The sequence below is a fragment of the Podarcis erhardii genome, assembly GCF_964252035.2.
Source record: "Podarcis erhardii genome assembly, chromosome: 15".
Taxonomy (NCBI): domain Eukaryota; kingdom Metazoa; phylum Chordata; class Lepidosauria; order Squamata; family Lacertidae; genus Podarcis; species Podarcis erhardii.
This window is the reverse complement of record NC_138505.1, coordinates 18,403,291-18,422,214: the sequence shown is the minus strand read 5'-3', so window position 1 is coordinate 18,422,214 and position 18,924 is coordinate 18,403,291. Positions and strand designations below refer to the sequence as shown.

Here is an 18,924-nt window from a genome sequence, read left to right as displayed (position 1 = left end):
CACTTCCGGTTTCCCCCCTTCCCCGTTGGAGAGGCTTCACCAACTTGTCGCTAGGAGGTACGTTGCGGAGGGCCGCTCTATCCACACCGCCCTCTCTCGTCTCCTCCTGCTGACTTCGCTCTGAGCGGATAATAACAGCCAAGGCCAGAGATCCCTTTAAAACCCCAAAAGTGGCCGTCTGTGTGTGACTCTCAACTTTTCCTATCTCTGTTAGCCCACGAACGTGAAGAGCGGTTTCCCTATCAGGCACTTCCGGTGACACTGGGAGGGCTGTTTCCACCACGAAGATGGCAAATGCGGCGCCGCGTCTGATCGTCCACGAAATCTGTGAGAGAACCGCAGAATGGCGGAGGCGGCGGCCTTTCCCACGGAGGCGCCGAGTTCCTACCCGTATTTTGTACGGCTCTTCAATCCTATTCCTGAGTCGAGTTGGGGGGGGGGAAATTTGCTTCGCCGGAAGTGCTCTTCAAGTAACCGGAAATGATGGTTTCCGCGTCTCTATGGTAGCAGCAGGCAGCGGCGCCTCTCTGGCCCTACCTCCTCGGTAGCAGGTGGGCGGTCGGCCAAGATGGCGGAGCTGAGCGGCGGCGGGCCCGGCTCGGCCGGAGGCGGCGGCGACAGCGGCGACAGCGGAGAAGGCGGGGGCGGCGGCCCCGAGTCGGGCTCGGGGGGGCTCCTCATCCGCGTGACGGTGAAGACCCCGAAAGACAAGGAGGAGATCCTCACCGGCGAGCGCGTCTCCGTCAAGGAGGTCAGCCGGGGGCGGGGAAGCTCTCGCCGGGACCCCTCAGCCTCTGCGGGCGGAGGTCAGGGGATCCTGCGGGAGGCGGCGGGGAGTGTCGTTGTCTGCCCCCCCCCTTCGCCTTTTCGTTACCTTCTGGCGGCGGCGAGGAACAAAGGGGCGAGGCGGGCTCTGAGGCGCTGGAAGGATTGGGGGGAGGGGACCCCCCACCTCTCAGCCCGCGCGGCACGGAGTCACGTGGTGGAGCGGCCACCCACCCCTCCCGAAGCTGAAGTGAGGGGTGGTCGGTGCCTGGAGACTGGGCTGTTGGGGGGGGGGCAGTCCGCGGTCGCCCCCCGCAACAGAAAAGGCGCCGATGGGTGGGATTTGGGGAGGGAGCCGCTTGGGGCTGCCTGTATACAAGGATGCTTCGGGCGCGGAACAGCATCCTCAGCTGCACCTTCTCCAGGGTAGGAGGGTCGCAGGGAGGCAGCATGACACCCCCCGCCCGAGCTTCCCCGCAAAAGGGCTTAGCGCGAGGAGTGGGTTCGGGAGGCCCCCTGGCCTCGCCGGGCAAAGGAAGCCAGAGACTCCCGTTTCCTCCCCGCTTCCTCCGCCAAGACATGCCGGGCTCAGGACAAGGCGGTCAAATGGGTTCCTGAAGAGAAGCAGGTGGAAGAGGAGCAGAGATAAAACATAAGCACCCAGGTTTTGGGTGGTGGTGAATGGGGTCGATCAGAGTGAAAGGAAATGAGGGTGGGTTGGGCAAGGCAAAGAGTTTGGGCAAGGAAGCAAGCGGGCTTTTCTTTCCTGCAACATAGAGGGAGAAATAGTGATGAAGCAGATCAGGCTTGAGGATTTGTCTGAGAGGGGAGAGAATGGGGAAAGGAAGAATGGGTAAAGCCTGGAGAAGAGAATGCGAACAATCTGGAGTGGTTGAGGCGGGATAATGAGGGGAGAGAGAGAAGAAATGAAGATGAGAGTGCCACCTTGTGGGGAAGATAGACAACAGCTGAGTGCATCCAGGAGTTTGTTGCAGATCTCTCTGGGGAGTATGATGCATTGAAAGAGGGGGAAATTTCGAATGGGTTGAAGCCTTCTCTGGGGCTTGGAGGGGAGGTGGCAGAGAGTAATAAAAACATTCTGGTGCCCTCCAAATGTTTTGGACTGCAGACATCTGCAGAATACCTGGTTGGACAATGCTGATTTATGTAATAACTTCTCTGAATGTTTGAAGCTCTTCACATAATCCTGATGGGAAGGGCAGTATTAGTTTCCCCATATTGCAGGGTGGGAGGGGGGCTAAGAGACCGAGTAACTAGAGGAGCTTATGTGTTCATAGCAGCGGTGAGACTTGACCTGTGGAGCTCCTGCATCACAGGAATCTGCCTGGATGTAGGTGGAGGTCAGGTTAGGGTGAAAAGGGAAAGGGCGGAGAAAGCAGACAGAGTGCTGTGTGGATGAAGAAACAGTGTTTGGTAAGGTGAAGCCAGGAGGCAGGAAGACTAAATGGACCTGCAGGGGATGAGGGTTGCCACCGCTTTGCCTTCTTGATCACTGCAAGAATGTCTGTGGAAAGCCTAACCTTCTAAAATGTCTTTTTTCCAGTTTAAAGAAGAGATTTCCCGTCGGTTTAAAGCCAAACAGGATCAGCTGGTTCTGATCTTTGCCGGGAAAATTCTGAAAGACGGGGATACCTTGAATCAGCACGGGATCAAAGATGGACTGACGGTGCATCTGGTGATCAAAACTCCACAGAAGTAAGAGCTTCCCTCTGAAAAGCAGGCCCATTCAGTCAGCTTTAGTTTATATTGCAGATATGTCACTTAGTAAGTGACGGCTTCCCCACACCCCTCAAAAGCCTGGCTCAAATCCTTCTGAATAAGAATTACTTTAAATAGCTCCTCTTTGCCTCTTTGTTTATATACAAACTGAAACATGCAAAACACAGATAAAAACACCATATTGAATTCATAGTAAAAGAGAACAACACAGTGTGGCTTTAGTAGGTGACAAGCAGATTTAAATAACAAACATAAATATCCAGGGGAAAACATGGAATGCTATGGTGGTGTCAGCCAGAAGTACTTTCAAAAGTAAATTACATGTTCTCCTATTCAGGGCCTATGTATCCTGCTAACTCCCCTGCTAACTCACCTCTGGGTGTCCCTGCATTTGGTGGTTAGCTGGGTGGCTACTGGAGCGTGTGTGTGTGTGTGTGTGTGTGTGTGTGTGTATGTATGTGTGTAGTAGTAGTAGTAGTAGCTCATAGTAATTAAGAGCCCTTTTATTGGCCTTTGTTGTTTTATCTGTGGCTTCTTCTGTTTTTACCTTACTGGTGGCTTTTTTAAGGATGAGAAATAAGAGTAGCCACCCCCACCCGCCTTAGACCTAATTGTGTGTGGCTTGGGCTTCCCCATTGCAAAATTCAAGGTTCTAAGAGTTGCTGAGCACACACACTAAATTATTCTAATGTACTTTGTAGTACAGGGAGGGAGATAGTAGCTTCCTTTTACATTCAAGGAGAGCTATATGTTCACATAACAGTTGTGTCATCACCTGTCACTTTCCTTTATTTGCAGGACTCAAGAACCTTCAGTGGCGCCTGCTGCTTCCCCTCCTCCTGCTGCTGCTGCTACTGCTACTTCTGTTGCTGCTGCTGCTCCCTCGGCAGCCCCTGCTTCCCCTGCAGCCCCACCTCAGCCTTCAACATCCAGCAACACGCTCTCTGATGTAGGGAGCAACAGCCGGAGGAGCAGCGGATTGGGAGCCACGCCAGGCCCGGCAGCAGATGGGACCCCTGGCGGAGCCACCTCCATCTTGTGTGAGCGTTGCTGAGTTTCTTCTGCTCGGGTTAGCCTTTGGCTTTCCTGTCTTCTTGGGCACCAGTGGGACATTTTGGGGTCTTTGTTCCCACCCCAGCAGGCGTGAGAGCAGAGTTCCAGGGTCTGTGGATCTCAAGGCAGGCAGTTCTGCTTTATTGATTTGTTAACAAAACAAACAAAAGTGCGAACATGTCAGAAAGAAAGCTGAAGAATAAAAAAATGGGATGGCATGTGTGCACCAGATGGATTAGTGGGTTTATAAATGGACTCTTGAGTTTTAAAAGCTTAAGAGAAATATTGAAGGGAAAACCTTCCTAATCACATGATTTATGTGAAAATTGGCCACTTGCAGGAGCCCCAGCTTTGTCTATTCACACTTGTATCCAGGGGTCAGCAGACTTTTTCAGTAGGGTGCTGGTCCACTGTCCCTCAGTCTTTGTGGGGGGCCCGACTATATTTTCCAGGGGAAAATGAACCAATTCCCATGCCCCACAAATAACCCAGAGATGCATTTTAAATAAAAGGACACATTCTACTCATGTAAAAGCACACTTATTCCCAGACCGTCCGCGGGCCAGATTTAGAAGGCGATTGGGCTGGATCTGGCCCCTGGGCCTTAGTTTGCCTACCCATGCTCTTATCCTTGTGGGTCTTTTGAGCCTGCCCCTAAGGGTTGTTGAGCTGCTGTGTCTGATGCACAGCAGGATTCCAGAGAGCAAGAGCTGGGGTTGTTATATCTCATCCTGCCTTTTCAGTAAGCTCTGTGCATGAGCGTAGCCAGGATTTTTGTTGGCTTTTATTGGGGGGGGGGGAGAACCTCAGATTTTGATTGATTTGGGGGCCAGCTGCCCCCCTTGGCTACACCAATGGCTCTGTGTTGGTAGTAGAAGGAGCAAGAGGGAGATGGGCCTTAGGTTTTAGCCATTCAGCCCCCAGGCATACCTTTCTCATTCGTGGTTCCTTTCTTTCTGTCTTCTCTCAGCTGGCTTTGGCGGCATTGCTGGACTCGGTCACCTGGGGATGGGCTCTGCAAACTTCATGGAGCTTCAGCAGCAGATGCAGCGGCAGCTGATGTCCAACCCAGAGATGCTCTCCCAGATCATGGAGAACCCCCTGGTCCAGAACATGATGTCCAACCCAGACTTCATGCGGCAGATGATCATGGCCAACCCCCAGATGCAACAGCTGATGGAGCGCAACCCAGAGATTAGCCACATGCTGAACAACCCTGAGCTTATGCGCCAGGTGGGCTGTTGTTTCCCTGCTTGTGGCTTGAGGCAGTCTTTGAACTTTGCTTTAGGCAACACACCAAACCAGGGTTTGCACTAACTATAGTTCAGAGCCCAAACCATTATTGTCCGCTTTCGTCATATTTCTGCTCATGGTTTTCTGTTTGCCCTTCTCTTCTCAGACCATGGAGTTGGCACGCAACCCTGCCATGATGCAAGAGATGATGCGCAACCAGGACCGAGCCCTGAGCAATTTGGAGAGCATCCCTGGAGGGTACAATGCCCTGCGGCGGATGTACACAGATATTCAGGAGCCCATGTTCAGTGCTGCCAGGGAACAGGTAGGCTAGGTCTGACTGTCTCTTCTAAGCAGAACAAAACACTCATTTAATTAAAATTTGACAAGATTCACCAAGTTTATTGCAAATTCCTCAGACAAGTTGATAAATGTCTGTGACTGGTTACCTCCCTAGCCTTCATGAGCACAGCAGTACTTTGATGTTCTGTGGTTTTGATATGAATCCTGCCAAATTGATAAAGAGTTTTATTATGTAATTCACTCTGGGATTTTTGTACAAAAATCAGTGTAGGAGGTGAATGGCAAAAACTGTTTGTACTTTTCAAAGATTAGTATGCAAATCAAGTCCTCAAAATTAAGTTAGTCACGTCCATAAACTTCAATGAGTCTGCTTTGAGTAGGACTAGGATAAGATATAGCCCTGTGGTTACAAGTGTGCAAGCATCCAAATTTTAGCGATGGTTGTTTTCATTTTCTCTCTTTGTTTCTGTGGTGACAGGGCAAAAGCTATAGTTTGTCAGTTTCAAAGATCACATCAAGCTGTTGCTGGTCTGCAAACCAGAGTTTGTTTAAACCATGTTGTTTAACGGGTTTAACCATGGTCTGTCAGTTCAGACATCACACCAAATCATACGTATGCTCCTTAAGTGTGTTTCGTGTGCTGTCTGAATAGAGTCAGAGACTCAGGGCTGCTTACAGTAAATAACGTAGCAGATGGTAAACACGTATTTGGTGAAACCTGCAGTTTAAATCAAAGCTCTGTTTTGTAATCCCAGCACACCTTCATTTCATTTTCTTGCTAATCCCGTGAAGCAGAATTCATATGAGAGTTTGCAGAGTCACTCATTGAGCCAAATCTTCTCTGTCTAGTTTGGCAATAATCCCTTCTCTGCCTTGGCCGGGAGTTCCGACACCTCGAACTCGCAGCCCCTGCGGACGGAAAACCGAGAACCGCTGCCCAACCCTTGGAGCCCCATGCCTGCCTCTCAAGGCCAGGCGCCAAGTGGCGAAGGGAGCACCGGCTCGGTGACAAGCCAAAGCACACCCACTGTCTCCAACCCTTTGGGGATCAACGCAACCAACCTAGGATCTGGTACGTACATAGCTAGCATGGAGTCTGAGGGGCGGTAGGTGATCCTGGCAGCTGCGCGTTTGCACTCAGGGCTGGCCTTTCTAGATTACAGAACTGCTCTTCATTTCAAAGTGTGGTAGTTCTGTGGTTGCTTAACCTGAAGATTTTTGACTGTTCCGGAGAGATGAGAATCGGTTGACATTTCCACTCTGCCACATTGACAGTTTAAGAACCGGGATTATTGCTCAATTGAATGGAAAAACCCTCTTACTTTAGTGTGAGGCTCTCATGGGTGACAAGGAAAAAACATTGTCACCCCCAATCTCAAAATCTGGTTGCTGAGCCAGTGAGTGCCAAGTTGGCATAGTGGTTGGAGTGTTGGACTAGGACCTGAGAGATCAGGGTTCAAAATCCCCACTTGGCTATGGGGAGTCAGTGCTGCTCAACCTAACCTACCTCACAAGGCTGTTGTGGGGATGAAATGAGGAGGAGAACCATGTACGCCACATTGAGCGCCTTGGAGACAAAGGTGGGATAAAGAAACAGTAAGTAAATAAGTCTCGTTACTGTTTTCTACCAGCTAATGCAATGGCATACTGGTATCAAGTAACTGACATAGGTTAAATAAATTCTGTTTAACTGTTTAACATACTTAACCTGTTATTGATGTATTCTGAGCTTGTGGTGGTCCTTTTTTCTGAAAGGATCCAATAGGTGGCTCAACAGGGAGGGGAAAATCAGGTTTTGTTAATCACGTTCTGTGTATTTCATGCATGTGCATTAAGTGAAAAAATGTACATTGATTTGGCCCATCATTCCCACAAAACAACTGTTTATCTCTGTCATGACACTTTTTGAATTAGGAAAGGCTTTGTGGGGGTTTTAGTGGTTTGTATCTGTTGGGGAAAGAGCAGGGATCTCATTACGTATATTGTTCATTGCTACAGTAAAAAAAAGATACCTTTTTGAAATTAAAGTTTTTAAAAAGACATCCATGTGACTGCAGTCAAAAACCAAAAGCCAACAGAATTCTGCCAAAGGGTTAAAATCAGAAAGGGGGTTGGCTAGGCTTCCAGTGACCTTTTAATTCAATGAACTTAACCCAATTTTGGGACTTTGTTTTGAGATCCCTGGTTTTGTTTCTGGAGTGTGATCAGGAAGCAGCTTCAGGCATCTTGCCCCATCTAGGTTGGCAGAGCTACATGTTTGTTGGCTGTTAAATTTTCAACTCCTCTCCCCTTTGTTACAGGAATGTTCAGCAGCCCTGAGATGCAAGGTCTTCTGCAGCAGATCTCAGAGAATCCCCAGCTCATGCAGAACGTGATCTCTGCCCCTTACATGCGTACAATGTTGCAGACGCTAGGCCAGTACCCTGACATTGCAGCACAAGTGAGTACAGCCCAATCTGCATTCATGGGGCCCAATACGTGAAGGAGGGGGGGTCTGTTAGCCAGGAAGCCTCCTTTTGGTGTGATGTTTAGCGGTGCAGCGCTCTTACCTTAGCAAAAGCGATTTCAGATCTGTAACTGACAAATCTGCAGCAGAATCTCATGACCCCTGCACTCTCACATTTGCTTTTTACAAGTCAAGTTGCAGTGTGTGCTGTTTGCAGAATGGGCCCCTTCATGTGAAATAATTACTAGATGTGGAATTAAAAACTACCAGAAGGAGAGCCCTGCAGCTGGATCAGTCCAGTGGCCCGCATCCTGGCCCTCAAAGTGGCCAACTAGATGCAAGCGGGACCTGAGTACAGGAGCCCTCTCCCCTCCTTCGGTTTCCAGCAACTGGTATCCAGAAGCATTGCTGCCTCCACCTGTGGATCAGTAGCCTCCTATGAATTTGTCTGATCCTCCTTTCAAGCCGTGTAAATTGGTGGCAATCGCTGCCTCTTGGGGGAAAGAGTTCCATACATTAACTACGTGCTGCATGAAGAAAGACTTTCTGTCATCTTTCCCGAATCTTCCAAAAAGGGAGCAAAAATAGACTGAAAAGGTCCTATATTTGTGTGCTTTTGGTGGCATCAGAATATGCGGCTGTTGCCTAGCTGCATGGGACATGTGCTAGGAATAGCAACTTCCGTCTTCCTGAGCTGCCTTTGCTCTTCTTTGCAGATGATGGTGAATGTTCCCCTCTTCGCCGGCAACCCCCCGCTTCAGGAGCATCTGCGACTCCAGCTACCTGCCTTTCTACAGCAGGTGCGGCATAAACAGTGTTGTCCTTGATTTCGGGATTAATAGTTTACTCAGGGCTGGACTTCAAAGAAGCTTTGTGTAGAGGCTGAGGAACAAAAATCCATAATGGACTGGCCAGGCCCTTTTAGTGATCATGTCACAATAATAATTTTCAGGTCTGCAGTCTCCCTGCTGTGGGGATTTGGGGAGTCCTTGTTCAACGTATTTATTTGCGGCAGCCCTATGAAGCCACAGAGATCTATCAGTATTGTCTACTCTGCCTGGGACTGGTTCACCATTGTTTTGGGGTGAGAAAGGTCTTTCTCATTACCTGCTGGTGGATCATAATATTTTTTTTTTCTTCTAGGCACCCCTTTGGCCAGTTGGATGTTGGGGTTTGGATGGAATGCTAAACTCAGTATTACGTTCATCCGCATTGGGCTGGTGTGGTCCCCACTCCGACTATTGACGCAGCCACGCGTGTTAGATATTGGAAGCTTTTGCTTCAGTTTTCAACATGCCATACTTAAGGCTAACCACAGTTCAGTTGGGCTCAAGTATAAAAAGAAACTGTGGTTAGTTGAAAAGCAAAGCAAAACTTGTTTGAAGGCAGCCTTTCCATTCCTGACTTTTTCTCTGGTTCCCTTGCTATTATTTAGTTTACATTCTCTGTTAGAGTTTATTGCTGCTGCCATTTTATTTGTAGATTTATTGATTTGTGGTTGTTGTTGGTTTTTTTTAAAAAATTGATCCTATCGTGAGCCACCTTGGGATAATAGTCTGTTGTTAATTTGAGATACCAGAGATTGAATCTGGGACCTTTTGTATTCAAATCGTGTGCTCTTCTGCTGTGTTTGGGTCTGCAATAACTGCAGTTGACAGACACAGGGAGTGGCATGCCTTGGTGGCAGTTGGTGGCAGTTGAACTGATATTAAAATCCAGTGTATCCAGTAACTGGACAAAAAATGAAAAAGGAGGTTGCCCACTGCCAATGAAAACCCCCCCAAAGGTTGAATATCACCAGATGGTAAAAAATGCAATTGAGTATTTGAATAAAATGCAGGATGGAAACAATCGTATTTTAATAAAATCGTCATATTTTAGGTATAGGATTGTTTAGAATAGCTATGAGACAGAATCACTTAAGCTCTCATCTGAAAGCTCAGTTAACATTGAAAAACTGCTTGTTTTGAATTTTGCCAAGAGCTACGTTATAAGTGAACAATGGGATTCTATAGGATTAGAGGTTGACAGCTGACCTTCTTCAGGCTGAGGGCTGCATTTGACCCATGGCGGAGGGGGTATAAAAACCTTTTAGCATAATCAAATCACAGCAGTAGCCATTAGTAAAACTGTTAAAGTAATAATAACAAGACAAATTGTGTGGAGACGTGTGAAAGAAGGCCAGATTTGGGCTGTGGGTTAAGCACCCCTGCTAGAGAAACACAGTGATGGCCGTTCAGTGACAATCTAGCAGTTTCACAGTACTGGCAGTAGTATCAAACCCTTCCGGTAGCCAATACAGTACCGTCAAATTTTACACAGGGGTAAAATGCATCTACTCAAACCCTTGCAACGTCCCCCACACAAGCATCCCTTCCCTTCAGGAGTCAGTGAGCTGAGTAGGCCTTGAGCTGTAAGCAAAAGCATAGAACGTTTGAGCTTTCTGCCTTGCTTACTGAGCAAGGCCTGCTCAGCACGCCGGCTCTGGGATGCAAGATAGCACAGGCCTATCAGAGACCTCATGCGATCATTTCCAGGCTTTCTGAGCTGGTGTGCCAAGAGACCTTCTTGCCTGGTGTACAAGGCAGAGAGCTTTTTCGCTGGTGTGCATTTCATTTGTGCAGTTTCAACCAGCTGGCCTTCAACCGTGCAAGGTTGGAATTGCACTAGTTAAATGTGTTAAAGATGTGATTGAATTGTATCCCAAATCTTAAGCTTTCTTTATGACTAAAGGACCAGAGTAGAAGACATCCAAGAGAAGCAATCCACAGTTCCCTTGAAACCGGTGGCTCACTTGTGATTTTTGTCGCCCCCACCCCAGATGCAGAACCCTGATTCTCTCTCGATCCTGACCAACCCTCGTGCCATGCAGGCCCTGCTGCAGATCCAGCAGGGGCTCCAAACGCTGCAAACAGAGGCCCCGGGACTAGTTTCCAGGTAACGTAGGAGCTGACTCAGGCCTTGGGGGCACTATTGCAGGGTTCAGCCTCTGAAGGAGGACAGCAAAGCAGCAGGAGGTTCTTGCTCCTCCTGCTTTCAACTGCTGAGGATTAACATAGAAATCCTTCCTGTGGGCGTCCTGGGAACAACACGATGCATAATGTTTGCGTCAACAATATATGTGGCAAGCCTGTTCCTAGAAATTCTGTGTGTGATGTAATACGGCGGGGTAAAGACAATACTGTTTCTGGCTTTTTGTTACGTTACTTATTAAGACTTTCTATACTGCCTTTCATGTTAACATCACAAGGCTGTGTAGAAAAGAGGAAATTGCATTTAAGCTTAGCTTATGGAATGCAGAAGTAACCAGGGTTAAGTCAAAACAGGCATTGTAATAACTCAATTGGTATCAGTGTCCAGCAAAGGCCTGAGAGAATCAATCAATACTTTTTTTAAGCAGAGACTGAAATGCAACCAGTGTTGCAAACTGGAAACAACAATTCCTGCCTTTGTAGATTTCCAAGGTTTCAATTCTTTTTTGAGTAGACTCCAGAAATTAATAGGCCCAAATTAGTCACACCAGTTAACATTAATGGGTCAGCTCTTTAACACTGGCTACAACCAAGAATCTGTGGCCGACTTAACCATATCTCCCCTGTTCCAGTAGCTGCAACACTCTCTGTGATTTTTATTGTGGCCAACCTCTGCACAAGGCTTGCTTCAGGTCCCTAAAGTCAGCCGTCTTCCCTCAGGGATTTGCTGCCTTGCGCTAAGTAGTTTCCCCCTGCCTCATCTTGCAGCCTTGGGACTTTTGGAGCCCCTCGCGTCCCTCCACCCTCTGCCGGAGGAAGCACAATCCCCGAGACCCCCATCTCCTCCGCTTCAACACCTGCTAGTGCCTCTCCAGCTGGGGACAGCAACCCCCACCAGCAGCTCATGCAGCACATGATCCAGCTACTGGCCGGTGCAAATTCTCAAGTAGGTAGTGGTGCATTTCTGTCCTGAGTCTTTGTCCTTTCTTCCATTGACCCCTTTTGGTTGGGTGTAGTTCAGTCTCAGGCAGACATATGAATCTGATGTTTCATCGCACAGCCCAGCACTTTCTATTCCTGTCTGGCACAGCCTTTCTCAACTCTGCTACTGGGTGTATAAAAAACAAAGTGCCATCTCAAGGGCCGTGGTCCCAAGCTGTATAGGGACTTGCATGTTAGTACCAGCACCTTGAACTTAGCCTGGTAGCAAATGGGCAGCCAGGGCAAAGCCCACAAGTGAGGTGTTATTTGCTGGTGTTAGTTGGTTCCCACATGCAACCAAGTTGCTGAGTTTACACCAGCTGCAGCCTCTGGATAAACCCCAAGGGTAGCCCCTCCATAGAGCATGTTGCAGTAATCAAACTATGAGGTTACCAATGCATGGACCACTGGTTAAGCTATCGCAATCCAGGAATGACCATACTGTCTTAGTCGCAGAAGAGAGTATCTCACAGACTACAGTGATCTTCTGGGTGTGAAAGGGCTGCTGGAAGCCATGGGTGCATGAGGACAGGGGTTGCAGTTGAGGGGTTTGGGTAGGCCGCTTGGTCTGTGCCAGATTACCTGCCTTGAGCCATGCTTGCTGTACAGTTCACCTCTTCTCTCTCTCTCTCTCTCTCTCTCTCTCTCTCTCTCTCTCTCTCCCCCCCCCCCCATGGCAGGCGCAGAGTCCAGAGGTCCGGTTCCAGCAGCAGCTTGAGCAGCTCAATGCAATGGGCTTCATCAACCGTGAGGCAAACCTTCAGGCGCTCATTGCCACTGGGGGAGACATCAATGCCGCCATCGAGAGACTCTTGGGCTCCCAGCCTTCCTAACATCGTAGGCCCCTCCAATCTGCGACATGATATCAAAACACAGACCTCTCGAGGACTGTCATTGTCAGGCCCTCCGACAGCTGTCCATGAATTTAAAAACTGGAACAATAACTCCCCCCCCTTCAGTTCAGTGCATCCCGTTCTATGTTTTCCTCTGAAATGCTTCAAAAACTGCCTTGTGCATGGATGATTCCAGTTCTTGAAAAACGGCCATTTTGAGACATGTTTCTCCCCTGCTTCCCTCTCCACCCACACCCTGTTCCCCCCAAAATGAGGCTCCTACTCTAACTGGTCAAAGTGTAACTTCTAGATAACCCAAATAATTGTGTTGGATTAGCTCGCTTTTAAAATCATATAAAAGCTGTATTTCTTTTCTCCCCCGCCCACCTGCCTTCCGACCAAAAAGGAAATATGAAGGGGATATCTGCTCCCGCCAACTCAAAAGACTTTTTCTCATCAATAGTGATGAGAAAGGCACACGATTTGGAAATGCCAGTAGGCAGGAAAAAAGGAGTGTTCCTTTTGCACAGTGACTCCAGCGCCTCAAACCTGGATGGACTTGAGCATCACGCTGCCTTCCTGCTTTTATCTTTAGTGGTTATGGGATGTCAAGATGTGGAGCTGGGGTGGGCGGCTGAGATTACCTGAGAGCATTTGCCATTGGAAAGAGGTGCTGAGCTGTCCTCAAGGTGTGGTGGCTCTTGGGTTGGAATAATGTTTTGTTATCAGCCTCCCTCCTTTGGAATGTAAGCTGCCTCCTTGATGCGTCCAAAAACATGACCTGCTATTTTTCTCCACCCTCCTCTCCCCGGCCACAACTCCCAGTACTTGCCATTGGTCCTCGAGTCAAAGGTGCTTTGATGCAGCAGACTTTGGTGGAGTGGTCTCTGTGTTGCATGCTTTTCGAAAGAACAAGGGCAAAGAAGGGAGGTTGGGGAATCCTTCACATCTGTGGGATGCTATTGATAGTTCTCCCCCCCCCTTTTTATTCCCTTTCTCCCCCCCCCCCCCGGTTTTAGTTCAGAGTGTTTAAAAATCTGATTGCTAAAGAGGCTCTTGAGGGCAGTGTAATCTGCAACAGAAATTACAAGTTTTTATCCAGGAATAAAATGCACAAAGCATCTGTCTTTTCTCCCCACCCCCCTTCTCTTTGTGTATGTGTGGGGAGTTCATTTATTCTCTGTAGGCATGCAGCCTGCCATGGCATTCCCCACTTGGTTGAACAGAGCCAGTTCTCCCTTGTGCTTGGCAGGGAGATCAGTGGATGACATGTGGATAATCTCACTCTGCTTCAAGGCAAGACCTACCTATCGCTTTTCTGCCTTTGTGCCAGTCCAGCGTATTGTTTAAAAGATCAGAGTACTGTGCCACAGTGACTTCGTATGGGTTCCCTTTTTTATTTTTAATCCCTTTCCCACTAGCTAATAGCTAATGCTGTTCTAGGCTGCATCAAGAGAATGATAGTGTCCTGGTCAAGGGAAGTAATAGTCCTACTCTATTCTGCTGTGGTCAGACCGCACCTGAAAAACTCTGTCCAGTTCTGGGCACTGCTATTTAAGAAGGATATTGATAAGATGGAATGTGTGCAGAGGAGGGCAATCACCATGACCAAGGGTCAAGAAGATTGGGGGAGTTGGGTATGTTCAGCGAAGAGGAGACTGGGGGGAGATAATGATAGCCATCCTCAGATACCGAAAGGGATTTCACATGGAAGATGGAGCAAGCTTGTTTTCCTCCCGCGCTGGAGGGTAGAGCTCAGTCCAATGGATTCAAGTTACAAGAAAGGAGATTCCAACTGAACATTAGGAAGAACAGTAGAAACTGTTTGACAGTGGAACAGTCTCCCTTGGGAGATTGTGGTCTCCTTCACTGGAGGTTTTTAAGCAGAGCTTGGATGGCCATCTGACACTGGTGCTTTAGTGCAGAATTTAGGACCCTCGAGGTCCCTTCCAATTCTACACTCTATGATTCTATCATATATAGCAGACCACATTTGGTGGGTGGGTAGGATTCTCGTGATTTGCACTACAGGCCCCATTTGCTGCATCTACCCTAAGCATTTCTATAGGGGTGATACAATAGAACATGTTGAATTGTAGAGCTGGAAGGGACCCTGAGGACCATCTAGTCCAACCCCCTGCAGCGCAGGAATATGCCACTGTCCCATATGGGGATTGAACCTGCAACCGTGGCATTATCAGCACCACACACTAACCAACGAAACTACCAGGTGGCTTTTTAGTTTAGAACAAAAGGTAGCAAGAGGTTTTATGGGGATAGAAATACTTTCATCATGCTAAAACAGGTTACTCAATTTAATTGATAGGCAGGGTATTCAGGGCAGGCAAAAGGGATTTGGAGTTTAACAGAACAGATACCATATTTTTCGCTCTATAAGACGCACCAGACCACAAGACGCACCTAGATTGTGGAGGAGGAAAACAAGAAAAAAAATTCTGAATCTCAGAAGCCAGAACAAGAGGGATCGCTGTGCAGCAAAAGCAGCGATGCCTCTTGCTGTTCTGGCTTCTGGGATAGCTGCGCAGCCTGCACTCGCTCCATAAGACGCACACACATTTCTCCTTACTTTTTAGGAGGGAAAAAGTGTCTTATAGAGCAAAAAATACGGTAATTAATTTTACAGCATTTGTTGCCAAGCCAAAAGGAGAATTGGCTAAGTGTATGGAGATGGAGGAGGAGGATGGTGCTGAACTACTGGACTGTAGCCTCCTCACAGATCCTAAGGTCTGCTTTGTTTTAGGGTGAGTGGGAGTTGCAAAATCACTGGAAGTGCTTCTGTGTGAGGAGATGGAAAGGGGCAGGTCTCTAGTGAGGAGGTCTAACTGGAAGTGCCAGAGATTGGAACGTCTTCGCATTTTGCATTCCACCTCCACAGGCACGCAACTATGAACAGCCATTGCGCGCTGTATTCTTTCAATGGCAACTGGGTGCCAGAAATGCCCATAGTGGCTCTGCAACCAAGATGAAATGCAGCTGTGAATTCGATGCAATTCCAAGGCATAGCTTAATCTAATCAACAAGAGAGCTACCTGTGTTAATTTCCCCCCAAAAGAAATCCACTGAAAAAACAGGAAGCTTACTTTTCTCAAATGCAGGGCGGTAGCGTGGTGTGGGATACTGGAAGACTTCATTTTTTTATCATAATATATGGGTAAAGGAGAAAGTTCTTAGATTATTTTGCCTTGCCTTAATGAGATGCCTCCTGGGGGGGGGGGGCAATTGCAGCCGAAGCCTCTACTCTTAAAAGTTCTCAAAGAGATATTGGATCAGGTTCAACTTCTAAAGCTGATTCAGGAGAACCTAGCAGCTCCTAATGACAAAACGTCCTTCTTAAAGGCAATGTTGTTACTCTCAAAACTGACATCTCTGTTTTAAGTCCCTCTTATTCTCAGACAAAGATTGAATCATTTTTTTGACATGAATGAAAATGGATAGGCCTATTTCTTTCTATTTGGACACCTGCAAAATATTTTTAACTGGCTGTTTTTCTTCTTAGTAATACTATTCTCTGTTTTTTATCTTTTTATAAGTGATTCAAATGGGAGGTATTTTTTTTGCTCTTTCTTTTCCCTTTTTAATTATTTTTGCCCCTCTTCATTTTTTAATGCTATTATTTGAAACTCAAACTATGTCCTTGTTCTCCCTGTGTGTGGCAATTTTTCTTTTTTATATATATAATAATATTTATTATTTTCAGTACATAAACATAACAAAAGAAAAAATTGACAATAATAAAGCATAAAATAGAAAAAGAAAAAGAGTATAAAACATAAAATACAATAAGTCATCACAACATTGACAAATAGTTAATTAAATTCCATTTTCGTAAACATATTGTTTGACTTCCTCAAATCTTTTCCATCTGAGTTTCTTAGTAATATATGTAGCAGTTTCCAATATCAATCTTTCATAATAACATATCACAGTCATAATCATATTTCCTAACTTTTATTATCGTACATTTGCTTCTTTATATATTTAATCCTAATTTAATCCTTGGCCTAATTAAGTCTTTCAAGTGATTACATATCTTTAATATTACAATATTTATTCAAATAGACTTTAAATTTATTCCAGTCTTCTTGGTGTTCCTCTTCTTTCTGGTCGCGGATTCTCCCGGTGAGATCAGCCAGCTCCATAAACTCTATCATCTTCATCTGCCATTCTTCAACCGTTGGTAATTCTTGTGTTTTCCATTTTTTGGCGAGCAAAATCCGTGCAGCAGTTGTGGCATACAAAAATACTTTTACATCTTTTTTGGGCAGTTCAGCACCTATTATTCCAAGGAGAAAGGCCTCTGGTTTTTTCATAAAAGTATATTTCATCATTTTTTTTAATTCATTACAATTTTCCCCCCAGAAGTCTTTTACCTTGGAGCAAGTCCACCACATATGATAAAAGTACCTTCCTTTTCTTTACATTTCCAACATAATTTATCACTGTTGTGGTAGATCTTCGCCAATTTAACGGGTTAAGTACCATCTATACATCATTTTCATTACCTTCTCCTTTAACATTGTACATGCAGTAAACTTAACCCCTTTCTTCCAAAGTCTACCCCAATCCTCCAACATTATATTGTGTCCCACATCTTGTGCCCAATCAATCATAACCGATTTTACTTGCTTATCTTTTGTATGCCACTCCAATAACAAACTATACATCTTAGATATGTTTTTAACATTAGTATCTTTCTTGTCAATCTTAAATAGTTCATTAATTTGGTAGTATTGAAGCCAGTTTACCTTGTCTTTGATTTGTTCAAATGATTTTAACTTAAATCCCTCCCCATCATCAACCAATAAATCTGAATATCTCAACCACTTATTTTCCATATTAAGCTTTTTTTGTGCCTGCGCTTCCATTGGTGAGATCCTTTTGGGTGTTTTTCTTACCAAAAGGTCCTGATATCTAATCCACACATTGTATAGTGCATTCCTAATTATGATTCTTAAAACCACTATGGGCCTTTATTTTGTCATACCAAAGATATGGATGCCAACCAAACCTATTGTCCAATCCCTCTAAATCCAAAATAACTTCATTTTCTAGACGAATCCAGTCTTTAATCCAGCAGAAGGCCGCAGCCTCAAAATGTATCTTTAGCTCAGGCAGGGAAAAACCTTTCTTTTGAATCCGTAAGTAATTTATATTTAATTCTCGTTTTTTCCCCTTGCCAGATAAATTTGGACAGGGCCTTCTGCCATTCTTTAAAACATTTGACATTATCAATAATAGGTAAAGTTTGAAACAAAAACAGCATTTTCGGCAATACATTCATCTTAACCACTGATATTCGACCCATAAGTGAGAATTTTAAATTTGACCAAATCTCTAAGTCTCTTTTTATTTCATTCCATACTTTCTCATAAATATCTTTATAGAGATTCAAATTCTTTGCTGTTAAGGTCACACCCAAATATTTAACCTTCTTCGTAAATGCTAGGCCTTTTTTTTATAAGGGTTTTTCTTTCATCTTCATCTAAATTTTTGTCCAATACTTTGGTTTTGCTCTTGTTTAATTTAAAACCAGCCAGCTGCCCATACTCCTGTATCATCTCCAGTGCTTTCACTGCACTGATCTCTGGATCCCGTAAAGTTAGAACCAAGTCATCAGCAAAGGCTTTTAATTTATATTGCTTAGAGCCCACTACAATACCCTTGACTTTCCCTTCTTTTCTCAAACTATTCAGCAAGACCTCCAGGACCAAAATAAATAATAGAGGGGAAAGCGGGCACCCTTGCCTGGTTCCTTTCTCAATTTTAATTTCTTTCGATACCACATTATTAATAATAATTTTAGCTTTTTGTTCAGAATAGATTGCTTTGATACTGTTTAAAAATTGTTGACCAACCTCAATACTTTCCAATTTTTTCCCCATAAAAAGTTAAGAAATATTATCAAAGGTTTTCTCCGCATCAATAAACATTAATAATGTATTTCTTATTCTTTCAAAATGTATTTAGTATTTTTTTTAGCCTCTAATCTTTCCAAAATATCCACTATATTTCTAATATCTTTCATATGTCTTCCAGGCAGAAGGTCTGGTCTTTATGTATATATTCTGATACAACTTTTTTCAATCTATTAGCCAGAATATTTGCAAATATTTTATTATCCACATTAAGTAGTGAGATTGGTCTATAATTCTTTACATCTGATCTCTCTTGCTCAGATTTCGGTATCAGTTATAAATGCGTCTCTCCAGGTTTCAGGTGCCCTCTCCACTCTCAATATATTATTACACACCTCTGCCAAAGGCTTTGCCTGTTGCTTCCGCCATCCCAGAACAAGATGGCCACCCAGGAGGGGACAGGTCAGACTTCTTCTCTGACAGGGCCCAGTGTTCTGAGGCAGGGACTTCTCATTCACCCACATGCTACACGTGGATGAGTAATGCTCCTTTCTGTGTCAACTGAGTTGAAGGGCCCAAAGTTCTCCTCCCTGCAAACACTGAAATTGAAGAGTGCTAGTAAAACAATCCTCTCTGATTCAAGCAAGGCCTGTCACAAGGGAGCTCTTCTTCTGTGCCCTTTCCCCCACAGCAATGTTGGCTTTCCTTCCTTGCCCTCATCA

At 45.7% G+C, this 18,924-nt stretch overlaps 1 protein-coding gene across 2 annotated transcripts; it reads left to right on the top strand.

The window, feature by feature from the left end:
* The first annotated feature begins 110 nt into the window (after positions 1–110).
* UBQLN4 (ubiquilin 4) lies at positions 111–13,464 on the top strand. 2 transcript variants are annotated; one of them, XM_081841902.1, is made up of 11 exons: positions 111–751; positions 2,330–2,481; positions 3,304–3,545; positions 4,529–4,791; positions 4,958–5,116; positions 5,944–6,166; positions 7,395–7,534; positions 8,257–8,340; positions 10,362–10,477; positions 11,281–11,458; positions 12,174–13,464. In XM_081841902.1, exons 1-11 carry the CDS (start codon positions 569–571, stop codon positions 12,324–12,326), a joined length of 1,893 nt encoding a protein of 630 aa, XP_081698028.1. In that variant the 5' UTR covers positions 111–568; the 3' UTR covers positions 12,327–13,464. The 2 variants fall into 2 exon arrangements, with proteins under 2 accessions (XP_081698028.1, XP_081698029.1); XM_081841903.1 differs by lacking the exons at positions 10,362–10,477; positions 11,281–11,458; positions 12,174–13,464 and adding an exon at positions 8,684–9,042.
* The last annotated feature ends 5,460 nt before the right edge of the window (positions 13,465–18,924 follow it).